General features: G+C 38.5%; 1 protein-coding gene across 16 annotated transcripts in view; it reads right to left on the bottom strand.

Moving 5' to 3' along the window:
- Positions 1–23,078, bottom strand: part of FRMPD4 (FERM and PDZ domain containing 4) — a 908,838-nt gene that overhangs the window by 378,250 nt on the left and 507,510 nt on the right. For 5 of the 16 annotated variants that reach the window (XM_078363743.1, XM_078363747.1, XM_035287597.3 and 2 more), the window contains exon 2: positions 14,817–14,913. The exons of the other annotated variants lie outside the window; for them this stretch is intronic. In XM_078363743.1, the coding sequence (XP_078219869.1) occupies positions 14,817–14,833 (17 nt within the window). In that variant the 5' untranslated portion in view covers positions 14,834–14,913. The remainder of the gene's footprint in view (positions 1–14,816; positions 14,914–23,078) is intronic. 16 annotated transcript variants of the gene reach the window in all.

Below are 23,078 nucleotides of genomic sequence, written 5' to 3'. Positions count from 1 at the left end.
AAGTTGCAAATTTCTCCCTCATAGACAGAAACTAAAATCTCATTCCAAAGGAAAACTGGAGAGGAAGAGCCATATAATTCACCTACCCACAGTCATCTTGAAAATCTCTCATTTTGGAGGAAGAAAATTCACTCATTTATCCCACTTTCCCCAGGCACCTAATATAATAATATTTGTCATTTGCTACACTTTTATTAAAATGTTGCAGCCACTTTGAGAACTATAGAACAAGGAAGTGCTTGCAGGCATATTTAAAGTCATATTTTGCTGGGCACGGTGGCTCACACCTGTAATCCCAGCATTTTGGGAGGCTGAGGAGGGTGGATCATATAAGGTTGGGAGTTTGAGACCAGCCTGACCAACATGGAGAAACACCATCTCTACTAAAAATACAAAATTACCCGGGCATGGTGGCGTAGGCCTGTAATCCCAGCTACCTGGCAGGTGAGGCAGGGGAATCGCTTGAATCTGGGAGGCGGAGGTTGCAGTGAGCCAAGATCTGCCATTGCACTCCAGCCTGGGCAACAAAAGTGAAAACTCCATCTCAAACAAAACAAAACAAAAAACTCATATCTTGGCTGGGCACAGTGGCTCATACCTGAAATTTCAGCATTTTGGGAGGCCAAGGCAGGAGGATTGCTTGAGCCCAGGAGTTCAAGAACAGCATGGGCAACATGGTGTAACCGTATCTCTACAAAACGTATAAAATATTAGCCAGGCATAGTAGTGTGTGCCTGTAGTCCCAGCTCCTCAGGAAGCTGAGGTGGGAAGATCACTTGAGCCCAGGAGGTCAAGACTGCAGTGAGCTGTGATAATGTCACTGCACTCCAGCCTGGGCAACAGGGTGATGAGACCCTATCTCAAAAATAAAGATAGTATCTCACTTGTACTACAAGTATTGGTATACACCTCAATGCAGAAAGCATACCTATAATGTGTTAAGCAGATGCTAGAAGGAAAAACCATCCCATTACCTCTCCCTTAGAGGAAAAATGCCATGCTATCCATAATATAAGTTTTCCAACTGGCTTTTTCATTTATGCAGATGAAATCAAGGAAAAACCAAACTTAGAAGCCTATCATATGTAGAAATTTCACACAGTAAAGTGAGATTTAGTAATATTCTCCCTAAACATCTTTAATAGCACTACATTGTTTTTTGTTTTGTTTTGTTTTTTTTTTTGAGACAGAGTCTTGCCCTGTCACCAGGCGCCAGGCTGGAGTGCAGTGGCGCAATCTCGGCTCATTGCAACCTCCACCTCTTGGATTCAAGCAATTCTCCTGCCTCAGCCTCCCGAGTAGCTGGGACTATAGGTGCGTGCCACCATGCCCAGCTAATTTTGTATTTTAGTAGAGACGGGGTTTCACCATGTTGGCCAGGATGGTCTTGATCTCTTGACCTCATGATCCGCCCACATTGGCCTACCAAAGTGCTGGGATTACAGGCGTGAGCCACCGCGCCCAGCCTAATAGCACTACATTTTAATCCCTGTTCCTTCAGTGGGGAGAAGAAAGGCAATGACATCTTATTCTGTCACTTGACATTGGTGGAAAGATTTTATAGTGCTACACAGCATTATTTCACCTCCTTTAGTGTGCTCTTCAACAGAATAATTTATATCAATGATTCTACAGCTACTTGAAAAAAATAATCACAGTGAACTAAATTTTCAAAGGCCTATACTGTCAGGAGTAGTGTCTTACTTGTGTCTAAAAAGTTAGGAAAGCTTTTCATTAAGCAGCAGAGGAATGACGTCTTGACCTAAATCTAAAGCTCGAGTTTAACTCTACAGTATCCAATGCTGGAAAACGTTTGTGCAGAATTGAATAAAATGGGGGAAAAAAGTGAAATCACGAAAATGAACCCAGTTTTGTTTAGGCTTTTGTGTAGTCAATTCTTTAATAAGTGTCAAGATTTGTAGGTTGCCCCTGAGGTCTGCTGAGTTTGGGGCAGAGTATGGCACTGATGTTGTATCAAGCTGCAAGTTAATCTCCCACTTCTGAGCATGAGTGGCCATTCCCATACTCTCTGAAACCATGGCAGGCAGGTATTCCAGCTCAGGTATTCTTAATATTTTTCCTCCACAGAAAATGACTGATATTCACATGGGAATACATTGCTTTTTTTTTTTGGAAGCCTTATCAGACAACATGGCAGGAATGAGGTGAACTTGGGTTAGACAAAATTATTTCCCAACAGATAACATACTTACTAAGCAGGTGAATATTTAATATTGGGAATACTAGTAAATTTGTACTAGGTTAAGTTTCAAGTGGGTTTGAGATAGAAAATCTTTTATACATTTTAGTAGGTCATTATTAGCAAAAACAAAGTGTCCCGGCTTTATTACTTTCTAGAAATATGATCCTGGAAATTTTCTTTAACTCCTCTGAGACTCACTTCCCTCTGGTGAAAAGGATAATACAGTAGGAGTGTCTTTCTCCTAGGAGTGTAATGAATGTTTAAGGAAATCCCATTGAGACTTGTACCTAGGGCAAAATGAGCACTCAGTGAATAGTGGTCACTATTCTCATTAATCAAAACACACTTCACAACTAATTGTAGTGTTCTGTCACAAAGAACTGTTAAGCTATACATTTTCTAACTTCTCTTTCAAAGACAAATAAACAAATGAACACAATCAGATGTTAGACATCAGAAGCCATGTGCTTATCCAGGTTTGCTGGGACCTGAAGTTTATACAATTTTGAGTGAGACCTCTTTAAGAGCATGAACACAAATTATGAATGCAAAATTACATTAGATACAGGGTATTACAAAGGGTCTTTGCAAGTGAAACGCTCTGAAGCTTAAGGGTAGATAATTCAGGATAAATTTGTCCCTGCACAACTTTCTGATGAGCAACCCAAGTATTCTGAGCTTCAGCTAACGAGTCCATTGTGGCAAGTTTCTAGCCCTCCACAAGGCAGAAGTCACTCTTTTGGGAAGAATGTTTAGTGGGTGGGCAATATGGATTGCTAATGGATGTGTTCAGTGGTGAGCTAAGATGGGCCAATCCATGCAGAGAAAATGTTTGAGTGATAGAGTACAGCCTCTAGAATTAGCTTGAGCTGTTCTTCTAAAAGCTGCTCTGTGGACTTGTACTGATCAATGACAGACACTACCAGTGAGAACATTCCTTTGAGATACATTTCTGCCTGTGCTGGTGGGTCCAGATAGGCTCTGAATCTTCCCTGTGAGTCAATGCAGAGAGGCACATGCCTAGGAAAGGTCCCTGTCTCTGGTCCTGAAATCCAGCCAAGCCAGGCTCTCTTCCCGGCCCTGCAGGGAGCCTCAGGCTTAAGAGCTGTTATTGACAGGCTATTCCCAGTCTGGTCAGAATATTCTATTCTAAGTTTACAGAATCAGTATATACCTATTCATTCCAATTTGAATTATGAATGTAATAACAATGGAAACACCAGAACGAAAGGAATACCCAGGCTCCATTTCCCGGGTTTCTGTTGAACTAGATAACAACAGCAACAAAGACAAATTAACACAGGCATGTCAAAAAGTAATGAAGATCCATGTAATATGTTAAAAAGAAAACTGTATGTTGTCATTTTTCATCATTTATATTTTTGATATGTATGTATGTATAAAAATTTGCAGGTCAACAGAAGTTGCCACATTGTTCTCTTTGGGAAAGGATTATCTCTTCATTTATACTCTCTACTTTTGCTACTAAAATGTTCCTTCTTTGGAAATGCAACTGAAAACCACGATAGTATGCCTCCTTTACTCATCACAATGGATATAATGAAAAACATACATTAACTAAAAGTCAATCATTCCTATCAATAGTTTATGATGAAAAAGATTAAAAAGACAGGCACAAAGTGAGTTAACATTTCATAATTTGTAGAGTTACTAAAAGCATTGTTCAACATTGATTTTTAAGTTCATAATCCCACATATTCCTTTGATATTAACATTGGATTGAATTGAATTCAGTGAAATATCAAGCAAAACACATGAATTCAAATGTTTTGACTGGTCACACACAGAAAGAACAGTTATTATTTAGAAGCAAAAATCAGCAGGTTTACAAATTTTGTAATCTCTTTAAAAAATAATTTTCCTTGGCGAGGCATGGTGGCTCATGTCTGTAATCCCAGCACTTTGGGAGGCTGAGGTGGGTAGAACACATGGTCAAGAAATTGAAACCATTCTGGCCAACATGGTGAAACCCCGACTCTATTAAAAATAGAAAAATTAGCTGGGCATTGTTTCGCACACCTATAGTCCCAGCTACTCGGGAGGCTGAGGCAGGAAAATCACTTGAACCCAGGAGGCAAAGTTTGCAGTGAGCCAAGATCACGCCACTGCATTCCAGCCTGGTGACAGAGTGAGACTCCGCCAAAAAAAAAAAAATTTTCATTTAAAGTCAAGCAATTTGTTACAAAAAGATTTATAGATGTTTATATTAGAGGCTCCTATTAAAATTTTAAAGACATTAAAATTTTTTAAAGGACAAGATACATAATGGCATGTGTTGAGGAGAGGAGGAAATGCAATTGGAATTCTCACACACTACTGTAAGAGAATGAATCGGTGCCAACACTTGGGAAAACTGGAAATCAATACTAAAACTGAGCCCATAAAAAATACCTTTTGTCCCAACAATTACACTCCTAGATATGTACCCAACACAAACACATATTTACCAAATGGCATATAATAGGATGTTCACCTCGCACAATTTGTAATAGGTCATCATTGGAAATGACTCAACTGTCTATCAACAATTTAATGACTAGGTAATTTGTGGTATATTCATTCAGTAGAATTCTACAACACTGAGAATAAATGGACTACACCTAAGTACCATCACATTGGTGAAATTCACAAACACAGTGTTGAGTGAAAGAAACTAAATACAAAAGAAGAATACATGCTATATGATTCCATTAAAGTTTGAAAAAGGTAACACTAATCTGTGATGTTCGAAGTCAAGATTCACATCAGTCCTGGCTGGGTAGTGGCGCCAAGGAGGCAGGACAAGCTTCAGGTGAGCTAGTAAAGCTACATGTCTTGTTCTGAGATATAACTGAAAGCAAGTGTGTGTTTACTTTATGAAAATTCCTTGAGTTGTTCACTTATGACTTGCCCATTTTTCTGTATGTTACACCTTAATAAAAAGTTTACTTTAAAATGTTCCCTATTTTTTGAAATGATGGAGTTCGTACCTAGGTTGACCATCAATTGAAAGAAAAATGTCCAATACTGAAATCACCCAGTCTGTGAACTGTTTATCTACAAGTTGCTGAGGAACTCAAGCATAAAGAACCAAGTCACATATTCCTCTATTTTTAAGGGGAGAGGGCCTGTGCCAATGGGGCAACAAAGTAAGTTTCCAGAAATGGTGGCTTTAGAAATAGAGGCAAGATCTACAAATTTTGGAGAACTCTCCATTATGCAATGCTTTCTAGAAAGAACTGTAGCATAAGCACACATTATAGGCAAGCACATCTTTTCCAAGAGTTTTCTTATTTCTTGCCATCCTCTACTTTTCACACATCTTGCTCTGTCATTTTGTACCTTCTTTCAAGGGTTTAATCAATAGACTTTAAAACATTCCTTCTAAAGCAACTTTTCTTGAATCTCTTTCTACTCTGAGATTCTCCTTGCTCACCTCCAGTTTTCATTTCCTGTCTCTTGACCTGTCTTTAACTTATTACAAAGCTAATTTGAAATGTCTAACCTGTTTCAACATTCAGTTCATATCAGGGTAGTTTTAATCAAAAACATTTTGAAAATTTAATTAAATATGAGACAGTTTATCTCAGCCCACTATTGTAGTTCCAAAACAACTTTCCTTTTCAATAAAGATGAGGTCACAACGACTGAAGCAGATGTTAGACCCCTGTGAACAATTCTCACAAATGAATCTGATGCTTTATCTTCTGAAATCTGGTCAAGAAAACAGGCCAGAAGTTTTTCACTTCAGACCAATACAACCATAAAGGAAATAAAAAATTTGAAAATTAGAAAAAAGTCCGCTTTCATGTTTTTTTAATTATGAAAACTAAAAGGCCTGTAGTATAAAAAATAACAGGAAAATCAAACCCTACAGGATAAAGGGAATAAGGAATCAAAGGAAAATATTTATCCCTCCTTGTTGTTCCATACTTAAATCATACAGCTATATAATCTGCTTTCTTTGTGTTTTGCTGCTGATAATTTGGATACATCATAGTAATTTTTTGTTCTTCTAGTAGTTATCTTTATTAGTGTATTATATGGTCGAACATCTGTTTCATCTGTTACTAATTTTAGACAGGGTCTATTAACAATCAACTCTAAGAGAAATCAATGCACATAGCTTCCTCTTAACTCCCTGTCCTGCTCCACTGTCAATTTCGATTTGCTATATTATGTTTTATGTTCCTCACTGGTTATCCTTGAATTTTTCATCCCTGCATTTATGATATAATTTAAGCCTCTATTGCTTCATATATTCATTGTAGGCAGTATCTTTTTAGTCCTGACTGTGAACTATGAGGAAATCCACATCCCTAAATGTCTCCCACATCCTCTCCTGCCATGAAATTTTGTTAATTATGTTATATAAATTATTGAATTATTAATGACCCATTAGGAAGACATACAATATTCTCTTCCGTAATCCTACTTCACACAATTTGTTAGACCTTTGATTAAACTGGACATAATACTCATTTCGGCTTCTATATTAATTTGTTGTTGAAGAGATCTCAGAATCAAGGTTTTTGTTTCAAGAGACCTCATAAATGTCATATTCAGTTACATGCCCAAAAATATCTCTTTTTTGCCTTTCTACTGAATGGCAATTTGGCTGAGCATAAGAGTCTCGGCTTTTGCTGCTCTCTTCCCACGACATCATAGCTGTTAGGCTACTCAAGACTAGGCTTAGAATCCCATGGAGGGCTCTAGAGGGAGCCATACTAACCAACCCCCTCCCTCCCCAGGTGACTTGTTTTTGATCACATCGGGACTTACAGGATTCTGTATCCTCCTCACCATTTTCAGTGGAAATAGAAGGCCTGCCTATGGTTTGTGGGGAAGATTTGTGCATGTTTGTGAAGATTGCATGTTTGAAAAACTGTTTCTTTCCCTTCGACTGAGATAAACTTCTGCATAGCTGAGACTGCCACCCACTACTTCCCTCCACACAGCCCAGCCTGCTGCAAACACTGAATATCTGAGTGACCCCCTCCTTCAACCTTACCACCATGGCTCTCTAGTGGGGAACAGAGACACCCACACCTGAAGCCTACTCTTTCAGGACCACTTGCTGGGCCTTTCCTATCTGCCTTCCCATTTATGAAGCTCTCCCTTTTCTTCTACCCCACTGTGTTTAGGCTAAATATCATTGTGACAATTCCATACTGAGGTTGGTAGTTTTGGGTATTAGTTTGACAAACTTTTATAGCTTGCTTCCTTGGTTTCATTAAAGATGGAGTTTTTGTTTTGCGTTTTTTGGTTGCTGTTTCCCATTACTTTATGAGGGGAACATCATAACTCCAACATCTTTAAGCAAATTTCTCCATTACTCTATTTACAGAAGTGTTGGATTCCAGAAAGTGAGACTAGCCTTAGCCTATAGACTACGGTCAAAGCATGTTTTTTAAATGCCTTTTTTTCCCAGGTCTTCTGGACAGTGAAGGCTTATTCAAGGTCCACTTTTTTTTTTTTTCTGGAAGCATTTCCTTCAGCATATGCTTATTGGAAAGAGGGGGACCCAGGACAAATGTCTTCAGTTCTCATTGCAAGTGATAAGAAATTACCTGGGTCCTCCCATGCACTTTACCTTTGGCCACTTGGAATTCCCAGGGATCCCCCACTTCTTCTCTCTTCTAGTATGAGAAATGAAATCACAAAGCAGGCTTATTCTCTGCCTCCCTCTCACTCATAGAAATATGACAGGCAGTGAATGCTTCTCTGAACGTTGCCTTTACAATGGCCTAAGTAAGCTCAGTGGTTGACTTCGGTGGATGGAGAATGCCGAATATCTCAACAGGGTCATCAGCTGATTGCAACAAAAGCTTCATCAGTGGAAAATCTACAATTTCATTTCCAACCTTTTATTGTTGTTAAAATAAGTTGCTGACCACTCAGTATAAGGGTTTGTAACCATTTTTAAATGATGATGTAGAAATAATTTATGTTATCAGCCCTCATGAATTTAATCTAGTGAAATCTATCCTTAATACTTTGAGAGTTCCTGCTAAACAGCTGTTCATAAATTAGATTTCCCCACCAGGAAAAAATAAGTTCAATATATAGATATCAAATATATATTTACATATAATGAAAATTGATGGTATTATTTTAAATTACATCATTCTGCTTGGAAAAAATTGTGATAATAAAATATATTATAAAATATCTGTACATATATAATAATACAACATTTATAAAAACTGAAAATAAAAAATAAACTAAGTACATTTCACTGTAATATTTAAAAATAATGACTTCCACTGTGATGGACAGTTTAAATGAACGATACTATCATAGATGATAGACTAAAATTCAATATTGTGACATTCTATGAAACAGAGTGAGTAAAAATTTTACTATTATTTGCTATTGGTTAATATTTCTTCTGAAAAATGTCACCTATTATGCTTTCATGTGTATAATTAAACTAATTGTGGGGCAAAAATTTTATATCAATATTATAAGGTACTTAAAAAAATTCAAGGTCAGGTATTGTGGCTCATGCCTATAATCCCAGACATTTGGGAGGCCAAGGCAGGGGAGTCATTTGGGAGGCCAAGGCAGGGGAGTCATTTGAAGCCAGGAGTTTGATATCTGTCTGGGCAACAGAGTGAGACCTCTACTTAAAAAAACATTGGCCCAGCATGGTGGCATGTACCTGTAGACCTAGCTACTCGAGAGACTGAGGCAGAAGGCTCACTTGAGCTCAGGAGTTTAAGGCTGCAGTGAGCTATGATCGATCACGCCACTACACTCCAGCCTGGGTGACAGAGCAAAATCCTGTCTCAAAAAAATTAAAATAAAATAAGAATTCCAGATATTATAAGCTGATAAACAGTGCCAGAATTCTTATAACAAATGGCCATGGAAAAGATTAAATATGTAAAATATTAATGACATATTGTAGAAAGAATATCAAATTTATCTAGCCTGCATTCCTGTGCCCAAATCAGAAGAAAGGAGCTTTTTTTCTTCAATCAGATTATATAATTAAACACAATATTCCCAAACAGGCTGAATCACCATATTATCACAACCACCCCCAATTAAGCACAAGAAAAGAGAATTATACAACCACTTTTGTGGCAATGAAAAATATTACTCATGTTAACTACTTGTCTCAGAAGAGTGGATAATAGATTCCACATAATTTCATATCCTATTTGTAAATGCCAATTCTACTGGTATGAATTATAAAAATGTCTTTTAAGATTTAAGATGACTTTTTAAGAGAAGGGGATATTATTATCATATTATTTTTGGAAATACTGAAAGCATCCATTTGATTCAGTAAAAATTGTAATTGGTACCCTCCCTCAACAAACAAAGGGGTAAATCAAGAAGGTGACTGGAGAATAAAAAAGTATGCTCCATTTTTGGAAAATCTAGCCAGCAGACTGCAAATTATTTGTAAGGGGTGCTAAAAGCAGTGGCATATGTACAGAAGGTATGCTGGGAAAAATGGGAGGGAATATACTTACATCATTATTAATAATCTACACAGTTCTCTGGAGTAGGAATTATTTTGCCAATGTTATATATATGGCAATCTAAGCAAACAAATTATATAAGTTTGCCAAGGTTTCAGCAGGAATGATTGAGAGAGTTTGAACTTCAGCCCAGAACTCTCTCTAAGCCTGCTATGCTCAGAGCCTTGTCTATGATATATTCCACAATTCCCCAAAATAACAATTTCAGATTGGGTTCTCCCTTCCTCTCCTTTATTTACATAATCCCAATGCAACCTGTTTTTCTTTTTCCTGCAAAACACTATCATCCCAAGAAATACTTTTCACTTATTCCCTGGTGAATTATAATGCTATTTCGTTCATGATTTCCTATTAACCATCAGCTTGCTATCCCAACAACATACCGTATCTTATCTGTGCTCACTAGTTTGTTTTTCTACAACTGGCTTCAAAATTTGGGGTAGTTTAAGTCAACTACGCTAGTCTTTATTGAATATTTACCCTTCCAATATACTTTTAAAAATTTAGAGATTTAAAAATTCTCATACAAAAGGTATTTCAAAGGCAAAATCATATCTCAAAGCTTAAGAGTATTTCTCTTAAGCTTTACTGTTTGTAAATAAGCTTTATTTTCTTTTTCCTTATAGATCCCTTGTTTATAAAGTAGCTAAACCAATGCTTTTTTTTTTTGAGAGAGAGAGAGAGTCTCACTCTGTCGGCGAGCTTGGAGTGCAGTGGCACGATCTCAGCTCACTGCAACCTGTGTCTCACAGGCTCAAGCCATTGTCTTGCCTTAGTCTCCCAAGTAGCTGGAATTACAGGGATGGGCCACCATGCCTGGCTAATTTTTGCATTTTTAGTAGAGACAGGGTTTCACCATGTCGGCCAGGCTGGTCTCAAACTCCTGACTTCAGATAGTCCGCCCACCTTGGCCTCCCAAAGTGCTGGGATTACAGGTGTGAGCCACTGAGTCCGGCCTTAACCAATGTTTTTTATGAATTCAAAGGAAAAGTTATTCTTGGGCTCTTTTTCAAATTCCTAAGCCTTAAGCACATCATATATTGTTGTATTTTAAAGAGCTAGAGAGACTAATAATGTTTTATGAGATGTGAATAGATTTAGAGTTCAATAAAGTACAGAATTAGCAGGATTGAACTACATTGGCTCAATTAATGACAAATTAGATTTGCTACCATCCGTCCCAATCTCGCAGTATCCACAAATCATGTGTTCATATCACAAAATGTAGGCTGATCCAGCAGGGAATTGGCAGTGGGTAATAAAAATCAGTAACATGAGGAATTGCAAAGATTCCCCAATTCTCAAAGCGTTCACCATCATTAGCCCTGGTTGACAGTTCTATCCATGTTTCTCTGGATAGGAGCCCAGTACCACCTGGGCTATTGCGAAAGTTCATCAGCCTTTCTGAATTTGCTAGAAAAAGGGTTAGAGGTGGAATTGCTAGAAGAAAAGGAAGTGTCTTCTTAAACTGATGCCAAAATAGATTTGAAGGGCAAGCTCTCACACGTCCATAACCACGTTATAAGCTCTCACCCCTCTCTCTCACAATCACACATTACAGGAGAATAGGGACTGCCTCCTTTTACACAGTCCACCTACCTACCCATCCATCCACTCATCCATCTATCTATCCAGCTATCTATTCACCCATCTACTAATTCATCCATCTATCCATCCATCCATTCTTTTATCTGTCTGTTCATCCATCCATCCATCTGTCCATCCATTATCCATCTACCCCGTGAATGCCCAACTGGGATGAGACCTGGAATTTCATGTACTCATTTTTTACCAGGTTTAACTTTTAGCTTTGAACAAAGACCTTGAAGTAAGTTTGATTACTATTTTTTCCCTGCTTTGTATATGTTTAGAGAGGGGGGCAAGGACAGGTAAAGGAGAATTTTAGAGTTAGATTTATCTCCCCTCCCCACTATGGTGGATCTGGGGAGATCGCCATACACTCGGATTTAGCACTTTCCATCTATTGACGGCTGCAAAGACAATGATGAAAAGCCAGAAACAGACTCCAAAGAAAGTCAACACAACTCATCTGGAAAGGTCAGTGAAATTACATAAAAAGATAAATGCTTTTTGGTTAGGAATCTGCTGTATATGATTTATTAAATGGGGCTCAGTACTATTTGAATAATTAGCATTATAAAATCAATATTTTCCTGACAGGGTCAAAGCATTAAAATTCATCCTCTCTTACTTCCTAATGCTGGTGAATAATAAATAAAATGGGTTTGTTTTGACAAGAACTGCAAATAGGGATGCAAGTGGGGAGACAGAGAAGAGGTCTATCTAATGTGATATCAAAAGATTTTAAAATGTAGGGGAGGGTCTGCTGGCTGAGAGAAAGAAGAGGAGAGAAGAAATGGAATTTAAGCAGTACTGGAGGGAGTGGGATTTGGAAAACAGAGAAAGTTTAATGATTATTAGGGGAAAGTTTTGCAGTAAGATATGATAACCCCCACATCTCACACACATACATGCATATTGAATGATCTCAAGACCTTCAGCAAAGACCTACATTGATTTTGCAAGGCTTCCTGGGTTTGTGTTTGTGTGTTTTGTCTTTATTTTTTGAATGGTGCAGCCTACTGAGGTGAGCCTTAGGCAAAAGCAGGAGTCTAGATAGACACCAGTGATGTGCACTAAGGGACTTGAGAGTGAAAAACAAAATAGGCATGAACAGAAGCCAATTCAAAGCCCATTTGGGGCAACTGCCCTTCTAAACAACTTTAGTTGCACAGTACATTTTCCAATTCCAAATTTAATTAAGGGAATGCATACATTAATAAAACACCAATTAACAGCTTCATGATTTCTCTGGCAACATTTGATACTGCTTAGAAAAGAAAATGATGACTTTGGGACATAAATACAAAAGGGAAAACCTGCTTTCAAGTTTGGTACATGAACTTAGTAACTATGAGGCTACTGTTGAGGTCATGCTACTGTACTGATTTTCTCCCAAGCAACAGCAAATGCAGAGACCAATAAAAAAGTGTCATCAGCACTCACAACCTCAAGCTCATGATAAATCGTATGCAAGTAAAAAACGCTGATGTGAGAAAAGGGGTCAGCGACAGTTTCACATATTAAAAAATATATTAACTATCAAATAATGAATATAGACAAATGGAATATGCTCCTGGTAATCTCCTGATCAATTCTCACCTGTTCTCAGGAACAGGTGAATGGTTTTTCATCACCTCTCTTCTGTTCATTTCTCTCCCCCTCTAGACATCCCTCTTAGCAATTTCAACTCTCACATCCCTGGAGGTGACTCCTAAGTACATTTATAGCCCTGACCTCTTTCTTGAGTTCCAGACCCAGATTTCTAACTGACCTGCTGGGCCCAGTCAGATGGATGGCCTGCTGACGCCTCCCTATCAGCAGGGCCAAAATAGAATTCATTCACCTGGGCTCTGCTGCATTTCCTCTCTTTGTGAATTAGAAAATCAAAGTCCAGAGGCTAATCCACCGGTCCAAGATCACTCAGTAACCAGTAAAGGACAGGGTCAGAATTTGAACTCTGAGTTCCTACTTCGAAATCCCATCCCTACCTCATTCATCTTTCTCCTTTTCACTGCTACCAGCCTGCCGTCAATTGACTATCTCTCCAGTGGAATGCCACATGGACCTCAGCCAGTCTCTTCTCCCCAAGGCACTTGTTTTTCCTTCCTTTCCCATTCATGGGTCCTCACTCGTGGGTCTTGAACTCTGATTACATCATTTCATTTCTAAGTGATAAGGCATCATCACAGCTATACTTTCGGTCTTGGGAACCAGGCTTCCTCATTTGAATCCCAGATCTACCTCCTACTGGCTATGTGATTCTGGGCAAGTTAATCTCTCTGTATACTTGGTTTCCTAATCTGTGAAATGGGAATGGTGACACACCACCTCATTATGAGGAATACATGAACTGATATGTGTAAAGTGGACACATGGCTAGTGAGACATCAAGATCTGCTAAATGAATTATGAATTAATTTTCTTAGTTTGGTCTTTTCAGCTCTCTATAAGGTGACCCTTAATTCCTTTAACCCCATTATGTCATACACATGGCTTTCCTACCAAGTTGATCTGACACTGCTCCACAAACATTTTCTTTCTATTTTCCTGCCTCTGTCATTTTTCCAAATATTTCCTTAGCTTGGGATGGCCTTCCCAGTGTTAGCTTGTCATTCATAACCAAGCTCTAATGTCCTCTTCTCAGCTAGAGTTTACCACACCCACTCATGACCCCATCAAGGGCACTGGCTCCAGATCATGCTCTCTGTATTTGAATTTCCTGCTCTTTCACTGATAGTTATTACCCTGGGAAAGTCACTTAACCTCTTCATGCCTCAATTACTTAATGGGGATTAAAATAGCACCTTTTTCATAGGGTCTTGATTGCCAAACTATGTACACTAGGTGTACAGAACTTTGAACATCACCTGGCTCAGAGAAACATTCAATAAGTACTAACAATTGCTTACAGAAATATACCTATTTGCTTTCCGATATGTCTCCATCTTTTAGATTATGGAACCCTAGAGACAAATGTTATTTTATTCCCTTTACAGTGTCTTATATTATAGCTAGCTCCAAGTAAGCATCACCAAAACCAATATGCTTGTTGAATGAATAAACATCAATCAACCCATCTGCCTTAGTAGTTAGAGTATAGCAAATATATGGCTCAGGCTCACAAATCTGATCTCTTCTACTGAACATCAATTCTAAAAGATATAGGAGATTTGGCAAAATCCAGACGCAGAAATTAGTATTTCGGCAATGAATTTCTTTCTTTCTATTTAGCATTTTTGTCCTACAGAATTAGGCAGAAAGCAATTCTGGGTGAGCTTCTAGTCCTGATTAACTAAGGTGATCCTGAGCTTTTTGAATTTTAATTTCAAGAGCCACTAAAATCTCTGAAAAGGGACACTTTTTAAAAGCTCCTTGAATCACACGTTGCTCATACACTTTGTTGGGAGACACAAAATAATATAGAACTTCGTGGAAGAGTCATAACAATAGTCAACCAGCAAAAATCAAATGTAATTGAATATTAAGAGCTCAAGCCTTAGAGTCAGAGTTCAAATCTTGGATCTGTCACTTACCAGCTGTGTGACCTCATGCCACTGAACTGCTCTGTGCCTCAGTTTCCTTAACTGTAAGTGGGGACACTAATGCCTGTCTCATAAAACAGCAGAGTGCCTGAAAAATAACAAACACTCAGTAAATGGTGTATGTTAATAACAATAACAACGGCAACAATAACAGTAGTTTGGGAAAACAAATTTGATCTTTCCTTTAGTGTCAGTAATCAAGATGCAAAAGCCCTCATAAATTAGAAAGCAATCACAATTTGAGTTCTAATAGAATCAGTAACTTATCCATGAAGAAAAAAAACAAATGGTTCAAGATAGGGCAATACTTCATCAAGCTTTTTTCCTATGCATCATTGCTTTCTGATCAATGTTTTTGATATATTTCCTAAAATGACACAATTCTGAAATATTACTGCATGCCTTGAAGGTAAAGGGGAATGCTATGAGAGAAAAGTTTTTTGAAGAATGGTCCCAGCTCCAGAATTGAAGGCTAAAATAACTTGAAACATTATAGCCTCAAACTCAGTCATTTCAGACATTTTAAAACTGACTTGAAAACAAAAAGAAAACAAACAGAAACTCACTAAACTAAACTGAGCTGAGAACTGGAGGCCTGAAGTTTACAAATAAAGTGAAGTTTGTAATTTTCCTGAAATTAAGGGTGAATCAAGTAGAGATTCCCAGTCCTCAGGCCAGGATGCTGACAGTAGTAAATACTTAACAGTTCAACTGACATGACTGGGATACCTGAGTGTAGTCAAGGGGAGACAAAAAAGTCACCTCATTAAACAGCTCATTTAGGTAGACCATTTGTTACACAGGTGAACATTTGTAAAATGTGAAGCAACTAACAAAGGTGAGGAAAGTTAGGAGTCCATTGAAAAGTCAATGTTGATGTCAAAATCAAAACCCTAAAAAATAAAATAACCTAAAATAAAGGTCTACAGACTACATAAAAATAATTTTTTTAACTATAAAATATGAGCATTTTGAGGAGAGAAATTGTACAGACCTTGCCTTACTAAGGTAGGGGACACTGGCCAAGCTTACACAGAGACAACTTGTCACATGTGCTTCTCAGCTAAGATCTTAAGATTCTCAGAGATCCTTCAGAACTGTAATAGTTCTCTTTGATAACCCTAGTTGGCCTACTAAAGGACAAACTGCTTACTCTGACCTCGTTCCCATCAGTTTCCCCAAAATGTGCATCGACATTCACTGTTCCCAGGCTGGTTTTTCTTTCTCTCCTCTCTCATATAAAGTCAGTTTTTGCCTTCTTTATTCTTTGATAATACTTCATAGACCATTTTACTCATAACTAAATATGTATACAAGTGATTAAACATGTCTAAAAAATGCTGAGTATTGAAATGTTGTATTCGCCTCCACTGGAAAAACTGACATTTATGCAGTGGTTATTAACTTTTATGATACCATCAGCACTCTATTGGTGCAACATGGTTGTAATGAGCCTAAGCAATACTTGGCAATCTGAGAACCCAGTTCTTGAGTGTCACTGGTGGGAAGCCTGTTGAAGATGGCACAGAAGTACTGTGAAACTGCAATCTATCAAGAAGAACAATTCTCAGGAGAGGTTGGATTTAACTTTTAGAATGCATAGAGGGAAAATCCCATTTGTCATTGAGGGTATGGTTGCTATCCAAATTTGTCTATTAAGAAATATCATTGGCCTGGATGTGGTGGCTCACACCTGTAATTCCAGCACTTTGGAAGGCCGAGGCGGGTGGATCACAAGGTCAGGAGTTCCAGACTAGCCTGGCCGATATGGTGAATCTCCGTCTCTACTAAAAATACAAAAATTATCTGGGCGTGGTGGCGCACGCCTGTAATCCCATCTACTTGGGAGGCTGAGGCAGAAGAATCACTTGAACCCAGGAGGCAGAGGTTTCAGTGAGCCAAGATTGCACCACGAAACTCCAACCTGAGCAACAGAGGGAGACTGCGTCTCAAAGAAAAGAAAAAAAATCATTAAACTTTTCCAATGATGCTGTGGTATGTAAGCAAGAAGTTGGTCGGGCTATGCCTGATCTCTTACTTCATACTTTCCCAGGAATGCTGAAAGAATGAAATATGCCTGAAATTAAAGAATTTGCAAATTGTGTACCTGAACATGGACAGTGGTTTGACATAGGTTAGCCAGGACTAATGAGAATGTCACCAGTGAGGTTAAAGTTGTAAAGAGCAAAGAATACACGATGATGTAAAACATCGAGGTATGAAGGCAAGAACAAAGGAACAAAGAAACAAAAACAAATTTCATGTAGTTAAACTATGGTACATACACAGAAACCTAGTATCTATAAACGATCATATGCATCCTGTCCTAATATGAGAAAAATGCCTTGGAACATTCAAAAAACACGATTTGGGGTTCAATAAATTAAATTTGTCTGTATTGAAACCATGTTGAATTTAAAAATTCCTTAAAAGTGACCCTCTCTAAAATAAGACTAAACTAAAATGTTCTGCCCCAAGATGGATGTTCAGCCTGGATTGTAGCGCTTAATGCTTTACTGACAGTCTCTCCACCCCCAAGCTCCTTCCCTCCTGCTGCCCTTCTCTTAAAATGCTTTAACTCGAACTGAAAAACTTTTTGACACTTAATGACCTTTCCACATGCTCTGTTCTCAGGCCAAAATTTCCTTTCCTTTACACACTAACTGGTGAATTCCCACTTACCCTTCAAGATCCAACATGGAACATAGGCAAGGTGGGCTCTGGAGTGAAAGGGACTGAGATAGAAATCCTGGCTCTACTCATTTAGACATTTGCCCTGGTACAAGTTGCTTCACTTCTGGAAACCTCTGTTTCCTTATTTATAAAAAGGAAATAATGATGCTATTGATGGTTGTTGTAAAACTTAAAGACTGCACCAACTGCTTGGCCAAAGCTCCTCCAGATAGTACATATTCCACAGCTGTGTCTTCCCTTCTAATGGCTTAACTTGGGCAACATTAGGCAACCATCCCTAAATTTCTAAAATATTTTATATCCACTTAAGTATCTATCAATCTGTACTTTTAAAATCTTGTCTGTATCCCCCAATAGTGTGTAAATTGTTTCAGACAAGACACTGTCTGATCCATATTTGTATTTGCATTACACTGACCACACTGATTGGCACATAGGTGCTCAATCAATGCCTACAATGGCTGCGCCATCAGTGTTTACTGAATGAATGAATGGTTGAATGATTATTTTCAGTTTATAAATCATAGCAGAGAAATTCAGAAGATGTGATAAGTCTCCTTTCAAGCGGCTTTTCATCTCCCTTTTTTTACAGGACTATACTGTCTAGGACACAGATCTACAACTAGGCAAACCTCTGCACATGAGCACTGCTATAGCCTGAAGGTATCCCTCCAAAACTCATGTTGAAATCTAATCCCCATTGTGTGATTAAGAGGTGTTGCCTTTGGAAAGTGACTAAGTCATCAGGGTCCTCTCTCATAAATTGGATTAGCATCCTAATAAAAGAGGTTGAAGGAAGCTCCCCGTCACACTCTACCATGTGAAGACACAGTGTTCCCCCCTTCCACCATGTGAGGGTGCAAAAAGAAGGCACTATCTTTGAAGCAGAGCAAGTCCTCACCAGACACCCACTCTGTTGGCATTTTAATCTTGACTTCTCAGTCTTCAGAACTGTAAACAATACATTTCTGTTGTTTATAAGTGAAGGTAATTTGTTATAGCAGTTTAAATGGACTGAGACAAGTATACATGCCCTTTTCTCTTTGCTTCTAAATCAAATCAACTAAATGCAGAATGAAATAATATTATTTCATGAAGCTAGAATGCCACATCAGAAACTAACAATAAAACAATCTAACCATATAAAAAACTATTTTCAGGCCGGGCGCGGTGGCTCAAGCCTGTAATCCCAGCACTTTGGGAGGCTGAGGCGGGTGGATCACGAGGTCAACAGATCGAGACCATCCTGGTCAACATGGTGAAACCCCGTCTCTACTAAAAATTACAAAAAATTAGCTGGGCACGGTGGCGCGTGCCTGTAATCCCAGCTACTCAGGAGGCTGAGGCAGGAGAATTGCCTGAACCCAGGGGGCGGAGGTTGCGGTGAGCCGAGATCGCGCCATTGCACTCCAGCCTGGGTAACAAGAGTGAAACTCCGTCTCAAAAAAAAAAAACAAAAAAAAACTATTTTCACCTATTGTCTTTTTTCTAATGGTCAATCTTCCTCAAGGTTCATTTTGTGAAGCCACAGTGGACCTCACAACCCATCCTAAGTGGACTGGAGAGTATAAATCATTGCTGGAAAGCACTTCAGCTGTCATTAAGCTCAAAGGCATATTTGTTATTAGAATACCTAATAAGGAAAAAAAAAAGCCCCTGGCTATTTCCTTATCTTACTTGATCTAGACAGTTCATAAAAAATACTTCATTTCTTCAGTCTCATATTCCAAACAAATTTTATAAACTAGACACTTAAAATATTACACAGTATAGTCCTGAAATATGTATGCATTCTTTATAAACCCTAAATGTAGTTTTCCTAATCAGGTACATGCGATTTCTCTCTGGATCCTCAATTAACAGCTCTACATAGCCCACTATTCCTGAACAATGACAGTAATGATATCTTTTTACTTAATTTTTGCAATGAAAAAATATTGAGCTAATAATTATACAGAAAAGTCTTTTAATGAACATTTGGCTACAAAAAGATCACCTTTAATTTTGGCATTAATCATGAGGCTAGGAGTGTATACTGCATGGATTTAATGATAATTTGGGGTTGTGTTTGAATTGCTATAATTGCTTCCTTGTTGGTCAAAGTGTCTACAGATTTCCACTCATTTATTCTATACATCCTGACCTCTTAAAACTCAACTTTTTCTACAGTGCTCACTTGCTTTCTCCTAAAACACACAAAAATATATCATTTTCCAGCATTCAGTCCCACTCAAGCCCAGCCAGCATACTCCCCTAATATTATCTCATTCAAATCTGCTACTCTGCCAGACCACTTTTCTTGGTTCACTCCACTGCTCCTCTTCATCAAAAGCTTGAGCCGCCAAACATACTGTTTGCCTTTTCAAATCCCCCTTTCCTGTCCTTGCAGCTAAACAGAAAAGCTTCACTTTGAAGTTGGACATTTTTCCTGAACCAGCTGTGTGACCTTTCAGACTCAGCATGGGATTAGTTTGTCTGGCTAATTCCAAAACATAGTTAGTTTTTAAAAGTCCATAATAGATGTTATGGAGAAAGGTCCTTTGGCCTTTCTCCCAAGATAAGCCTGCCAGTGTGAGATGTTATGGCTTCCTGCACGGTGTCTGTGAGCTTAATGATGTGGCTCCATACATGAATCAGCAGTATGCCAGGTACTACTCTAGGCCTCTACTTAAGAAAAGATATATCTGTCCCACTCTACTCAGAAAACACATCTTCTTCTTCTTGGAAGGGATTGTCTAGGATAGTAAAGGCAGCATTCCGCTCTCTGAATCCCATACCTCATTATAACTTGAGGAGTAAACCAAAGAGAAATAAGCCACCCAGCACAGGGCTACCAAGGTGAGGTTTGTCAAGGACATTGCTAATGGTTACATTTAGGTCTCTAGAAGTAGCTATGCCAACTGCTAGATACAAATAACTTACAGAGCTCCAACAATTGTCCAGTTGAAAGTGGACAGAGACATATATCCTGCATCCTACTGGCTACCTCAGAGGGAGCTAAAACAAGATCTAAAGAAGGCAAGTCCTTATGGCACCTATCTTTGAACTTGGAGAAAACCACTTCAAATGGCCCCCATTCGGTCTCTGCCATGTTTTCTGCCTTTTTGACCAAAAAAAAAAAAATCCTAGAAATTAGAAAATTTATTTTCTAAAAGTGAATCACACACAGGGAAGTAAAGGTTTTGCATATAACCTTGGAGTTCTAAATAAAGAACTCCAACCAGGCAAACAGTCACCAAGAATGGACATTAAAGCAGCTCCATTTGTTCCTTTGAAATGGTGCAATCAATGCTTTTGTGTAAATTAGAGTCATTAGTAAGGTGATTGAGTGGAAATGAATGATATTGTCAAAGCTGGCTACAAAGGAAGCTAATTACTTCAAGAGGATAGTAGTTCCTTCTTGTAAGAGAACTACATCTTTGCTTGGGAAAAGGCATAAGTGAAATTCGTGATTATGCAAAACAAGCCTTCAGGGCTAATGCAATAGAGAGGCTAAGAAAAAGAGAAGATAAAATGTGCCCTTAGGAGCAGGTAACCAGTATACTCAGTCTCCTGGTGGAAACAGAGGTTTGAGTGCCCCGGAATTTGTAGAAAATAGCTGAAAGTGAAAGCATTCAGCAGGGCGAGAAATGGCCCTAGGAAATGGGAGTAGGCTAGACTCAGACACCAAGGGGAAGCAGGCTCATAATACATACCTTGTATTGGGTAAGAGGCAGTGTCTTATTTTCAAAGAAATGATTATATAAAACTAAGAAAGCTTTATAAATAATGTCAAGTTAAGAAAGACGCACATCATAGGCCAGGCATAGTGGCTCATGCCTGTAATCCCAGCACTTTGGGAGGCTGAGGCAGGAGGATGGCTTGAGCACAGGAGTTAGAGACCAGTCTGGGCAACATCACGAGACCTCATCTTAACAAAAAAGTTAAAAAATTAGCTGGGTATGGTGGTGCATGCCTGTCGTCCCAGCTACTTAGGTGGCTGAGGTGAGAGGATCACTTGAGCCTGGGAGGTTGAGGCTACAGTGAGCTGTGTGTGATTGCACCACTGCACTCCAGCCTAGGTGACAAAGTGAGACCCTGCTTCAAAAAAAGAAAGAAACAAAGGAAGAAAAAAAAAAAAAGAAAGAAAGAGAGAGAGAGAAAGAAAAGAAAAGAAGGGTGCGCATCTGAACGCAGAGCTCTGAATCAAATGCAGTGCTTTCCCCAGGAAAATGTGACACAAATAACCCCTTGAGTTAGGTACCAATGAAGCAGGCATGGAACTCTGACTGTCAAAAAGTTAGTTAACCTCAATTGTATCTACGTACAATAGGATAATAATCTGCATAGTGTTATTGTGAGGATACAACAAGTTAACATATATCAAGGACTCAGAACAATACCTGGCATTATTAAAAGATGCATTTTCACAGAAAAGTAATAGTAATTGTCTGAGATGTACTAGAGCTATGTTTATGCTTCTTTCTCCTTGCAGCCTGTAAGCTCCTTGGGGCAGGTGCCGTGTCTCATCCATTCTCACAGCACAGTGGGCACATAACAGGTGCACAATGAAGGTTTGTCAAATTTAATGGAAAGAATTAGAAATCAGAGTTAAGAATTACAAGGGCCAAAACACCTCTTCTAGTTACTTCCTATATATAAGTCGGCTTTTTTTTAAAACCAATGAAGACGGTTCTGTGAATACCAAATCTATTTACACAGAGGAACAGAGGGAGGCTTAGTAACTTAGAGGATGCAAAAACTTGCTTTATCTCCCAAGAATGTGCACCTTTACATAAAGTATACACTTAGAATAAGTTTGCATAACATAAGTATTGGCACTACACTTGACTTGGCAGTGCCCATATTAGGGAACACTGCACTACCATTGAGGCAGGTTATTGAGGGAGAGATGATTTCCAGCACCAAATACATGGCCTGGCCCTGACACAAATCCAAGAGAGAAAGGAAAGGAACGCTGCAATGCAAGCGAATGTGCATGAATTTGCATGCAAATTAAATAACTAGGTTGACTCCAGTTATCTCATACATTTAAACCATTTTAATGCTGAACTGGTTGCTTCCCTGAAAGAAGAAAATATGACCAAAAGTGAGGATAAAGCTTACTGTCAAACTTACTTTCCACTGTAAGGCAGATAGTGATACTATGGTAATATTTTGTGATTTAGAGGGCACAAGAGGTGAAGGCCCTTTCCATAATCTCCCAATAAAAGTATTGGATTGCACAGTATAGAAAAAGGATCTTTTAATGGGAAAGGATAACCCAGAACCACAGATTTTGATTCCACCTTACACACATCAGAAAAGTACCAGTTATCTAAAGACCTAGAGAAACCTGTTTCTAATCTCTACCAGATGCACCTACATTCTTGAAAGTGGATGTTAGTATAGTCTTCTGCTAGAAATTAAAACAATTTGGAGATAGCCACCAAACAAAAAGTTAAATACCTAAATATGCTTCTTCCAGCCAGGTGTGTATATGCCTTTTATGTAAATTATGTGAGTGTCAGAAAGATTCCCCAATCGTAATTTAATTTTACCTCTAAACAAACTGGTTGG

The sequence above is a fragment of the Callithrix jacchus genome, chromosome X (assembly GCF_049354715.1).
Source record: "Callithrix jacchus isolate 240 chromosome X, calJac240_pri, whole genome shotgun sequence".
Classification (NCBI taxonomy): domain Eukaryota; kingdom Metazoa; phylum Chordata; class Mammalia; order Primates; family Cebidae; genus Callithrix; species Callithrix jacchus.
Note: the sequence above shows the minus strand (reverse complement) of the source record. Positions and strands in the feature narration are given on the sequence as shown.